Below are 12942 nucleotides of genomic sequence, written 5' to 3'. Positions count from 1 at the left end.
GTTCCTCAGATTTCTTTCAGTGACGTCATACCACTTCCGTCTTATTTCCGCAAACTGCTTCACTTTCGATTCTGTATGCAGGCCACATTATATTGAAGTTACTTCGTGGAGAGAGGCGCAGTTTCTTGACACGACTTTGGCAAGTATGTGGCGTTGAAGGGGGTTTACGGATGGGTGTGAAAAGAGGTGCAGAAAACTCGTTCACCGCGTTTAGTAATGCACGAGAGTGATGGTGGATGAGCTTTGAAGATGATGGGCAAAGAGGGTCTGACAGTGGCCGGGCCCCCACGGATTTTTAACTTCAACTTCAAGCTTTCCTTTTCATGTAATAAACTTGTAGCGCATAGTGAGAGTTAGATTCCAAACAATAAAATGAAGCAGGTACCACCTAGACTGCGTGCACAGATGCAGATTGCATAGCATCATTGGAAAAAAAGTATAAACTTCCGCTCCTTGACGCACCCCCCCCCCCCCCCCCCCCTCACCTCCCCTCATCTTCCCCCCTCCGCCCTTGTGGGCCACACACAGACTCTCACCCCAGAGATGTACTCAGTGACTCTCCCTCCATTCTCTCGCAGACATTCCAAAGATAACGACTATTCACGAGTCTCGTACATTGGGCAAAACCAGGGGGGCCATTTACTTTCCTCTTTTTCATACAGGTCAACAGACACATACATACATTTGATATCACTTAACGGACATCAACAATACAGTTGTCTGTGGACTTCTCCACACACATTAACATTACAGTAATAAAATGAAAATAAAAACCCTAAAACTAACATCGGTAACAATCAACACACAATTCAATCAATTACAGCATGTTATTTAACGAAAACACATAAGCCCCCCTTTTTCAATGAAGTGAAAGAATACACATACGTCCAACGACGGAAACGTACGATGGAAATATGATCAGGTGATAATAAGCAAACATCATGCATTTGATAAGGCATAGTAGAAGTCTTTATCGACATAGGATGAAATCCAGCAAATTGCCATGGGGGTGGATAGGGGTTGGTTGGTGGGACAAATAATGTTCAATTTCCGACGCGTGCACTTCAATGCTGCTGCTGCTGCTGCCGCTGCTTTGCTGCTAATGCAAGAGCGCGCGTGTATCCTCTGGCACTCCCTTGCCAGAAAGTTTGGCGCCAAAAACCTCCACTACAACACCCTCCCCCCTCCCTCCTTACTTCTAGGCCCCGCCCACATCCGCTATCTCCATTCCTTCCCCCTTCCTCACCTTCCTTGTCCAGTCCTAAATACCATCGCCTCACCTTCAGTTTAAAAACAATTTATCGTTCCTCTAAACTGACACTTAAACTTCCGCTCCTTGACGCACCCCCCCCCCCCCTCACCTCCCCTCATCTTCCCCCTCCGCCCTTGTGGGCCACACACAGACTCTCACCCCAGAGATGTACTCAGTGACTCTCCCTCCATTCTCTCGCAGACATTCCAAAGATAACGACTATTCACGAGTCTCGTACATTGGGCAAAACCAGGGGGGCCATTTACTTTCCTCTTTTTCATACAGGTCAACAGACACATACATACATTTGATATCACTTAACGGACATCAACAATACAGTTGTCTGTGGACTTCTCCCAACCAAGGAAGCCCTTCCTTTGCCCAATAGACGAGAATCGGTAATCAGTGTTTAGGTAATTTATCGGAGAAAAGAGATCTGTACTTGTCTATAATATTATTTGGTATTTGGTCTAAGTACCTTAAGTAACAGGTGCTTGCCCAGTCTCCCATGAGTTTAACAATTTCCCCCGGGACTCCGCAAGACATAGCCCACGTTGCGCCACCCCTTCTAAAACTGTGACTACTAAAATTCCCCGCAGCAGCTGCAGTAACAAGACGCAAGCGTTTATTAAATTTGGAACCTTTGAGTGGAAAGGCTTGGGACTTCGAGGGTGCCGCGCCCAAGATCCGAAACATTGCAGTTACCGCAGTAACGGGGCACAGAGGATGATCCAATAACACAGGTAATCTGATAGCTAGTGTTTTTTCTTTGCGTTGGATCGTTTTACTCCACGTCACCACAATTGTAACACAGTCATGTTCGGTCATAAGGAAGCTGTCTCTAGTCAGCTGTTTTGTCGGGTCAAAAGTGCCATCGTCTTGAAAGAGGTTTGACTTCCTCAACAGTCCAAAGAAAAGAACCAAACAAGCCGCCCAAAACACACAGTCTTCAGCATACAAAAAGTTTAGTTCTTTGCGAATTAATAGTAGCACTTCAGGAGTAATCGGCGTCTTTCTCGTAGGAGGACACCCCATGCATTTGTCAATTCCCTTCAGGGTGGTTTTGACATACCAAGAGTCTCTATATGGGTGCTGTTCGCCACATTCCAAATGAAGAATGCGAATTATGTTGAGGTACTGTTTCACCGACGCTGGTTTGATGCGCCTCGCAAGGAACGCAGCATACTGTGCCACAGTTTGCTCTGACGCTGGCACCGGAAGAATGTTCATAGAGTCACAGAACTGTAGGTAGGAATTTAAGTGAGTCTGGTAAGTCTTTTTGGTACTGTCCGCAAAGTTCAGGGCGCGATAACCTGCCACCTCTCTCTTCAGTTCCGCACCCAGACTAGCCGTAGCCGCACCTGCAACCAAGAAAGGCAAGCGTCGCACTTGACATATGATCTTCCCAAAAGATTGCGGGTCTGCGTCCGTGGTGGTACCATGATAACAAGTCCACTAATTGGTCCAACTTCCCTTCGTGGAGGCGTGATATACTGTCAGCCATAATATTAACCGATCCTGCCACATGCACCGCAGAAATATTACAATTTGTCTTAGCACATTCCCACGCCATTTTTCGTAACAGACAATTAACGTAAGTGTTCGTCGATCGTCCTTTGTTTATGACACCTTTAGCAACAGTACTATCAGTGTGGAAAACCACGCTTTTTCCTGCCCACAAGTGCGACCAGCGTTCAACTGCTTTCACGACTGCAATGATTTCCTTGAAATTTATGTGCAGGTTTTTTGCTGCGGGAATGTCCTTTTCAAAACAAGTATAAACCCAGTCACTTTGGTAAAAGGCTCCTGCTGCTGTATTGCACGCATCGACATACACATGCTGCGTAGCATGTTGATGAAAATACACGGTACCATTGAACACTGTAAGAAAAGCCAACCACCATTGCAAGTCTTCATGAAAGGCTTTTGTAAGTCTAGTTTTGTGCTTTTGCTGCTGCAAAGGTTTTTGTGCGTCAAGTATGCGACGGAGAAAAAATCTGCCTCCCCGAACCACACATGACGCCCAGTTGAGAGAGCCTGCGAGGCTCTGTAGCTGCTGCTTGCTTGCGCGTTGTTTCCGCTGAAACTGCTGTAGCTTCTGTCGTAGCTGTTGTATCTTGTCGTTGCCCAACGACAGTGTGCAGGCCTGGGTGTCAATGTCCACCCCCAGGAAGGTGATGCGCTGGGTAGGCCCCACCACTTTCTTCCAACTGATGTTAAATCCTAATTCTCTGAGTAATCTAATCAAGGTAAAAAGCATTTTTTCACACTCTTCTTTTGTTTCTGTTGCTAACAAAAAATCATCGATATAGGCCACTACTCCACTCATTCCTCGTCTAATCATACACCGTCTCACAGCCTGTGAAATCCTATGGAAATGAGCGGGACCTACGTTACTGCCAAACGGCAGTCTGCTGTCAAAAAGATAAGTAGGTGTTTTGTCATCACCAAAAACCCATTTGAGTCCAGTTACCTGATAGTTCTCTGGGTGGATACACACAGATCTGTATGCTGCTTGAAGATCAACTTTAGCGCACCAATATCCGCTCTTTGCTAATTTACAGGCATCTCTTAATGTTTGAAATTTAACACTTTCCGGTATTGAGTAATCGTTCATTGCTTGTCCATAAGGTCTGCTGCCATCGTGAATGAGTCTGATTTCTTTATCGTTTTTTGGTATAGCTGCCAAGGCACTAACTATGGTAGGCTTCTTTGAAGCAATAACGTAGTTTCCTTTATTTATCTGATCTATGAGTTCCTGCTCTACTGCTACTTTATGCTGTATCGCTGATTTGTGGTTCTTATGTTCTACTGGTGTTACTACACTGCCTCTTGCAATAATGCGAAAACCGTGTTCTATGCCATCCAACAAAAAGGTCTCATCGCTATCATCTACCAGCTCATTTTGCCAAATATGAAGTTTTGCGCTAATGGAAGAACTACCACAGAGAAAGTTACAATTGTCAGGGTTCTGTGCTGCATAAGGACTAGAGTGGTTGGGGCCTACCTTGGCCGTAGAGACAATTTGCTGTGCTGGATCCTATATCAGGGGGTGGCTGCCAGGGTTCGCTGAGTGCTGGGTTGTGGGATGGTCCTTGCCGCAGCTGCTGCACGCGTGCTCGTAGATACAACGTGGACCATAGGCGCATGACCCCTTGTTGTACTGCAGGCACACCTCTTTGCCCCCGGGTCCTGTCGGTCGCTGTCGGTGCGCGCCACTGGCTCCGCCGTTGCCGCCAGACTTCTTGATGGTTGGCGTAGCCCGCTCCCGAAGCACAACTGTCGCCAGGTGTGGTGCTTCGGTCCCCCAGGACAATTTGTCGGCCGCCTGACGCTGTCGATATTCGTCGTCGAAGATGAGCACAGACTGCCAGGTGAAACGGCAGCCTAACTCCCCCACCATCTCTGTGTAGCGTAGATAGGCCGCTACATCAAAGTCTTTATCCCGGGACAGGAGTGTGGCCATGATTCTGGCATTTGCCACAATCCAGGCGGAGGGTGACACCCGATCTAACTTCGGCTTTGTATTGGGCAATTTGATTGTCACCCCTCCGCCAAGAGACACCTCCTCCCCCACAGCCAACGAGGATGAAACAAAATCGATGATTTTTAATCCCTCACCTTTGGGTCTTGCCGGCGTCACTGGCGAACCGTCCATGTTGAGTCGCCCCAACAATTCCGCCAAACCACTGGCACCTCTGGCGGTGTCGTTGCTCATGGGGCCTCCCCCATCTTTTGCTTGCAGGGTTTTAATCCCTGCCCGAAGCAGGGCAAGATGCCCCCTTTTCATGTTGGCACTCAGGGAGTCCAAATCCTCCGGCTCGACACATTTGAGGGCCGCCAACGAATCGAACCCCTCTTTGACAAGGACGCTGGTCACCGCTGAAGGAAGGTTTGACTCCTTACACCATTGTTCTATTTCGGACATGATCAACAAATAATGTTCAATTTCCGACGCGTGCACTTCAATGCTGCTGCTGCTGCTGCCGCTGCTTTGCTGCTAATGCAAGAGCGCGCGTGTATCCTCTGGCACTCCCTTGCCAGAAAGTTTGGCGCCAAAAACCTCCACTACAACACCCTCCCCCCTCCCTCCTTACTTCTAGGCCCCGCCCACATCCGCTATCTCCATTCCTTCCCCCTTCCTCACCTTCCTTGTCCAGTCCTAAATACCATCGCCTCACCTTCAGTTTAAAAACAATTTATCGTTCCTCTAAACTGACACATAAACAGGAAGAGAAAGAGACAACTGAAAAACAATTACGTTTTTCGATCCCTTCCTGTTCTTTGGACCTGCACACACCCTAATCAAAGCAAGGTCGCTACCGTTCAATATTTAAATTTTTGATAAAACATAGTTGGTTATTTAAAGTACATATATATGTAATTATAAGGTTATAGACATTTTATGAGTTCTCTGGATTCCATAAGCATCATTTCCTTGCTTCCTTCTTTAAGATTGATTGACTGTATGGGTGATTGTTCTTTGTTTATTGCAGGGAGACCCCACCATGTTTAGCGTGCTCTCCAAGGCAGTGGACTTCGTCTTGAGCACAGTACTATTCCCTCAGGATGACGAAGAAGAACAGCCAAGAGCAGATGACTTCAACAACAGTTCCACCCGGCATGCTGGTGATGTCCCTGACAGAGACCAAGACCAACAGGACGTCCTACTCACCGCCATGATCGACGAAAAGGAGAAAAATGCAGAAGCGCAAACGGTTCCTTTCACCGGAAAAGTCACTCAAGTGTTTTGCAGACACGGGTTGATCGACGGTAAAGTCTACTTTGCTTCCGACGCGGTGAGCAGCAGAAACGCTGTGCAAGTTGGAGACACAGTCAACGTGGTTGCTAGGCAGCAGTACAAAGATGGCGGCTGGATTGCGGAATCGGTGACAGTGGTGGATTCTCTGTGGGAGGAGGAAAAGGAGTTAACTCCTGTTGTTCCCACCGGTGAGGTGGGCAAGGTGACACAGTTTAGTTCGCGAGACAAAGAAGGCATCATCAACAAGAACATCTGGTTTAACATGGCAGTGTGCCAGGAGGGGTACTTGCCCGTCAAGGGCGACTGGGTCACAGTAGAGTTAGACGTTAGCAGTAGCACACAGGACAAAGATGATGCCAGTGAAAACAAAGGCGACGATTACGATGGATTTGCATTCGTGGAGAGCGACCCCTATACTTACGCACTGAAAGTGGCTCCGCTTCGAGAGTGGTGTTTCGAAGGCGTGATCTCTGCCGCACTGATGGACCATGGTTATATCAATGAGGAAGTTTACTTCAGGCGTGATGCATGCCTCAATGGATACCGGCCACGGAGGGGGGACAGTGTAAAAGTTGGCGCCATTGAAAGTACACAGGGAAAGAGTAACTGGCGTGCCATTTATGTTGTGCCTACATCCAGTGACTCTTCAGCCTTCAGAAACAGGTGATTGTTTCCTCTGTTTGTTGATGCTGTGTGCGTCAAGTTTGCTTTATTAAACAGCATTTCCATTTTTTATTCTGACAGAGAGAAACACAAAGAATGAATGGGGATAGGATTTCACAAACCATTGTGTGTACACTACAGTCCAGAACTGACATTACAAAATACTTTTTTGTTTAAACCTGGCAGGCAATGCATAATGCAGTTTCACAGTTGATTACTTCCCAAAGATACTGTTCTGTCCTTATCTAATTATAAATACATGTACCTAGTTGTAACAGTTCTTTTGGTTCTACTATCAATTACCCAACATTTGATTAAAATTAAGTGTGGTTACTAAAACTGCAGAAATGCTACAGAAAGGCAGTGGACACTTTAGCACCCAATTCTCTTTCAATTTTGTTTGTCATTTCAGAAACCGCAGCAGGCAGCAGACAGTAGGACAGGGCAGAGGGTTTCTAGTTGCAGGACAGAGACCCCAGAAGTAAGTCTGACGTGAACTGCTTATAGTGTGTGTGTGTATGTGTTAGAGAGAGAGAGAGCAGGGATGTTGCCAAGATTGTTATTCAGTAAGTTTATTTGCCCAAATGAAATTTTGTTTGAATTTTTGGATGTTTTAAGGAATCCCTGGCACCACCTTTCTACTACCGTAGAATTTAAGTGTGAGAATTCTTCCCAAAATGACAGTAAAACTTTGAAATAAGTGTTGCAGACTTCCAATGCAAAACATCCCTGGAGAGAGAGAAAGGGGGGGGGGGGGGGGGGGGATAGATGAAAGACAATGTCAAATCTTTGGTTTACAAATACAAGGGTAATAGAATAATCAGTGGTTTGATTTTTATTTTTTTCACATCTTGTACTCCTGCTTTAGAGGGGACTTAGCTACATTACAGAGACAGAAACTGAGAAAGAAAAAGACTGACTTCAAGTTCATGTGTTCACACGCCTGGGTTTTTGTGTACGCTTGATTTCTTCTTTTGAACTTTCAGCTTCAACAGGCAGCACAAGATGAGTATCCCCAACAAACTGCCAGCCTACCCATGTCCAGAGGAACTGCGACAATGTATTCTTGACCAGCAAGAGCTTACATTCCATGCCCCATGCATTTCACAGGTTTGTACTGTGAAATCCCCATTTTAAGACATCCCCCTCTCCCTGATTAAAGAGTCTGTTTGCTCACATTTTCTGTTCATAACCCCTGTAAATTTACTCCCCTTTAAAATTGAGACTTGATTTTCTCAGATTTTTTAAGGTCTAAAAAGGGGGATTCCACTATACATATTTATATGAATGCACTATGACATGTGAAGTGATAATACGGTACATGGTGTCAAGTAATTTCTGTGCAACAGTTTTGACTTAATAATGATAAAGACTCAGTTATCTGTTTTACTTCCAAAATTAAATGTACTTAAATAAAATGTTCAAGGCAGATCTGATGTCACACACTTTTCAGGTGACAAATGACATACTCTCTCAGCCCCCCCCTCACACACACGCATACACACATAAAAAACCAACAACAATAAAAACCAACGCACACAAAGAAAAGACACACAGATCTATACAAATAAAGCACAACAAAAAACAAAAAAAATAGAAAGAAGCAAGGATGTGAGGCTTGAAATGTGTTTGTCCATATATATATATGGCCATCTATACGACTTGTGTCTGTGTGTGCGTGTGTGTGTGTATTCGCGATGCACGGCCAAAGTTCTCGATGGATCTGCTTCAAATTTGGTGGGCATATTCAGGTAGACCCCGGACACAACCTGGTCGATGAGAATTTTCAACACGTGCTCTCAGGGCGCAGCGCTGAACCGATTTTGGTTTTTCTGTAGATCCATTCCCAGTAACTCTTCCTTATCTTCTCCAGTGTTTTGCGCTTTTATCTCCCTTCCTTCGTGTGGCGTCAATCCATATTCCCGTTACTATTTTTAGAAGGTCACTGTTCACAACGCTTTCATCCCGGCGAAACCGGATATTCCCGTTACTATTTTTAGAAGGTCACTGTCCACAACGCTTTCATCCCGGCGAAGCCGGGTATTCCTAGATACTCTACTTCTTACCGGCGAAGCCGGGTATCATTCGGCTCTACTTCTTCTCGGCAAAGCCGGGTACCCGGCGAAGCGGGTATTCATTCTAGTATATATATATACCAAAACAATATTTTGTGAATTGTAATAATATTCAAACTTGGTGTCAATTGCATCTATCTGTATGTTGATGTTTCAGAGGCTGAGCATGGACAACTACATACAGCGAATGGCCACCCTGCTCCACATGGAAGAGGTCCAGATGGAATTGGACATTCAGGAGTTCAGCATGCAAAGGGTCAGTCTTTTCTCTCAATGTATGGAGAGTAGGGAGTCTTCCAAGAGACTGTCAGGGCCATTGTTAAGCTGGGCAACTCATGTCTACATGCAATATATATGTGGTCCAGACGACCAAAAATCATGGAATCTGCATGAAGAATACTTCATGGTTGTATTGGTTATTTTGTAGTCATTTAGATACAGAAGAAAATACAAAGGTTTAACAGTAGCCAGAACAGGAATTTTGCATTTGGACACCTTAACAGATTCCTGGCATACACATAAACTGTACCCCAAGATTTTCTCTCCTCACCTTTTCTTTTCTGTCTTTTTGACAATCCCTTACCTGATTTTACATGCAAAGCTCCTTGTATTTGTAACAAGCAGTAACACGGTCATTCCTGAATTATGTCTGTATGTGTGAGGCACACCCCTTTTATAAACAAGTCTTTTGCACACTGCATATGAAAAGTTTTCAATTTCAGAAATACTGACATGCGGATACAAATTATTTCATTGTTAGACTTGCAGTTCATTTCAGAAGCACTAAAACTTATGTATGGCTCAGCATTCACGTTAAGGATGATCAGATGATGTCAGATTTTGCAATTAAACATATTAAACATTATCATTATTTCTCCATTCCTGCAGGTATGCTTGCAGAATGCAGGTGAGTACCTGTCACTCCAGGTACCAGGATTGGAGGAGGGGCGGCCGTCTGTCCTGATCGGTGACTCTGTCATTCTGTCCAGCCCTGTTGATCCCGATGAACCACAGTACCAGGGCATTGTCCATGAGGTTAGTAGTGTTCAACCCCCAATTAAAGACGTCAAAAACTAAGTTCAGGTCTTGAAAAGGAGGGAGTCTTAAAAATAGGGGTACACTTACAGAGGTTCTGAACAGAAAGTCTGTAAAGGCATGGTTTAACAAGTCGCGTAAGGCGAAAATACAACATTTAGTCAAGCTCAGTCGAACTCACAGAATGAAACTGAACGCACTGCATTTTCATGGCAAAGGCAGTGAAATTGACAATCCAGAAAAGCGCGGTAGCGCTGAGGAGGATAGCACGCTTTTCTTTATCCCTATTCTTTTTAACGTTGTGAACGTGTTTTTAATCCAAACATATCATATTTATATGTTTTTGGAATCAGGAACGGACAAGGAATAAGATGAAATTGTTTTTAAATCAATTTCGGAAATTTAATTTTAATCATAATTTTTATATTTTTAATTTTCAGAGCTTGTTTTTAATCCGAATATAACATATTTATATGTTTGTGGAATCAGAAAATGATGAAGAATAAAATAAACGTAATTTTGGATCGTTTTATAAAAAAATAATTTTAATTACAATTTTCAGATTTTTAATGACCAAAGTCATTAATTAATTTTTAAGCCTCCAAGCTGAAATGCAATACCAAAGTCCGGCCTTTGTCGAAGATTGCTTGGCCAAAATTTCAATCAATTTTATTAAAAAATGAGGGTGTGACAGTGCCGCCTCAACTTTTACAAAATGCCGGATATGACGTCATCAAAGACATTTATCGAAAAAATGAAAAAAACGTCTGGGGATATCATACCCAGGAACTCTCATGAAAAATTTCATAAAGATCGGTCCAGAAGTTTACTCTGAATCGCTCTACACACACACACACACTCACACTCACACACACACACACACACACATACACCACGACCCTCGTCTCGATTCCCCCTCTATGTTAAAACATTTAGTCAAAACTTGACTAAATGTAAAAAGGGGGGAGGTCTTAAATTGGGGTCAATGAGGTTAGTATTGTTGGACCCTTCCTCCAAACATCTGAGAATTTCAGGTCTAAAAAGGAGGGAGTCTTGAAATAGGGGTAAATTTACACAGGTTGTGAACAGAATGTCTGAAAAAGCAAGGTCTTGAAAGGGGGGTTGGTCTTAAATTGGGGGACTAAAGGGGGGGGGGTCCACTGTAGACACCTGCGATGTGAGGCCCCCCAATGAGAGGAAAGTGCCTGGGAAAGGACAATTTCTGCTGTCCCTTTGTCTATTATTTCTACCAAAATATCCCTGTCAAAATGGGCCACCTGCAATTAAGGGATTTTTTTTTCTGGTCCCACGGGTGTCCTTTCATCACTGCATGGCACCGCTGTTGTATTCTTGTCAATGGCAACTATTATAGAGGTCTTCAGGGTAAGTTTTAGCCAATCAATACTCTGTTCTTTTGTTGAAAGTTGTGACCAGTTTCCTCCAATAGATTTATGATAAAGAGTTCATTGATCACATTGGAAGGTTTTTTAGATGATAAATGAGCAAACACAGACACACAGAACTTGAACAAAACAAGAAGTAAAGAAACGTTTGAACTGTGTATGTATCTCATCCTAATCAGTAGTACCTGATGTCCTTTTCTAGCTTCAGCGTGATAAAGTCATGCTAAAATTCAACGCAGAGTTCCACTGCCGATACAATGGTGAAGACTACAATGTGGCCTTCACGTTTAACAGGTAATTTATTGTCTTATCAGAGCAAAAAGTTGCTGTATGGTTCTCTTTATCTGTGTTTTGTTTGATATTCTGAATAAGTTCTGTCTCTGAACACCTGAGGCTTTGGTTTGTCAGAAATATCTTAGGATCATTCTCTACAATTTTCCTCATCTTTCATGATCATTTTCTGTTAGGGCAGTCATTGTATTTTTTACCATTTTTAGATTAGCCCTTGCTTAGTTAACTGCATTCTATCTAAGGTTTTTCACAGCAGTTTCACTGGCGGAATGAACATAATTTGTTAATCACAGTCGCTTCAGTATTTCGGTACCATTGCTGAGATCAAATGTCTACTGCAGTGTTTCATGCACCCTCTACCTTTTTCCAGAACATCTCTAAGGCGTTGTCACCAGGCAGCTCACCTGGCATTTACCCGACTTGGAGAAACAGGCAAGTGCCATGAATGAACTGAACTTATATAAACGCCGCTCGGTTTGAGTTGCAAAGAGGGAACACTGAATAGCCCAACAATATACAATTTAAAACTGTTCAAAACTGCAGGAGTGTAAAATAGTGACTTTGGCACACTTTTTTGTAAGAGGATTGAGAATACTTTTTTCATGAAAGGACATTGACAGTAGAGGGAAATGTTTGATTTGACCTCATGATGTAATATTCTAAAGGTTAATCTGCAACATTGTTCAGGCTCAAAGCACCCTAACTTTTAAACTCCCAACTTTTAATCTGTTTTAGCCTGTCAAATTTGGTTCAGTAGATTAACTTTTACAAAAATATCTCTGGCTCAGAATTGTTTTTCCTGCCATCGTTTTCAGTGCTGTTTCCAAAAGAGGTGAAACTTAAACCTGCTCAAGTGGATCTCACAAACATCAGGCAAAACACATCATCAAAGCTTCAGCAGTCCCAAAGGTCTCTTCAGTCACTAAACTTCAATGAGACCAATGGCAATGCAAAGCACTATGTGCCGAACATCAACCGTGATGTTCAAGATGCCATCTCATTCTACAACTCCAACCTGAATGACCGTCAGAAGGCTGCAGTGATACAGATCTTGCTGGGACAAGGACGGCCACTGCCTTACATCATCTTTGGTCCTCCGGGTATATGGTTAAATCAATCAATCAATCAATCAATATGAGGCTTATATCGCGCGTATTCCGTGGGTACAGTTCTAAGCGCAGGGATTTTAAAAATTTTTGTTTTATGCAATTTATATCGCGCACATATTCAAGGCGCAGGGATTTATTTATGCCGTGTGAGATGGAATTTTTTTACACAATACATCACACATTCACATCGGCCAGCAGATCGCAGCCATTTCGGCGCATATCCTACTTTTCACGGCCTATTATTCCAAGTTACACGGGTATTTTGGTGGACATTTTTATCTATGCCTATACAATTTTGCCAGGAAAGACCCTTTTGTCAATCGTGGGATCTTTAACGTGCACACCCCAATGT

At 43.7% G+C, this 12942-nt stretch overlaps 1 protein-coding gene across 2 annotated transcripts in view; it reads left to right on the top strand.

The window, feature by feature from the left end:
* Positions 1–58: 58 nt before the first annotated feature.
* Positions 59–12942, top strand: part of LOC138964152 (RNA helicase Mov10l1-like) — a 269101-nt gene continuing 256217 nt past the window's right edge. For both annotated transcript variants that reach the window (XR_011455033.1, XM_070336039.1), the window contains exons 1-9: positions 59–143; positions 5749–6677; positions 7090–7158; positions 7664–7787; positions 8910–9008; positions 9641–9787; positions 11393–11484; positions 11852–11913; positions 12297–12581. Coding sequence is in view for 1 of the 2 variants with exons in the window: in XM_070336039.1 (XP_070192140.1) it covers positions 5761–6677; positions 7090–7158; positions 7664–7787; positions 8910–9008; positions 9641–9787; positions 11393–11484; positions 11852–11913; positions 12297–12581 (1795 nt within the window). In the remaining variant the exon portion in view is untranslated. The remainder of the gene's footprint in view (positions 144–5748; positions 6678–7089; positions 7159–7663; positions 7788–8909; positions 9009–9640; positions 9788–11392; positions 11485–11851; positions 11914–12296; positions 12582–12942) is intronic.

The sequence above is a fragment of the Littorina saxatilis genome, linkage group LG4 (assembly GCF_037325665.1).
Source record: "Littorina saxatilis isolate snail1 linkage group LG4, US_GU_Lsax_2.0, whole genome shotgun sequence".
Taxonomy (NCBI): Eukaryota; Metazoa; Mollusca; class Gastropoda; order Littorinimorpha; family Littorinidae; genus Littorina; species Littorina saxatilis.
This window is presented reverse-complemented; position numbering and strand designations above follow the sequence as displayed.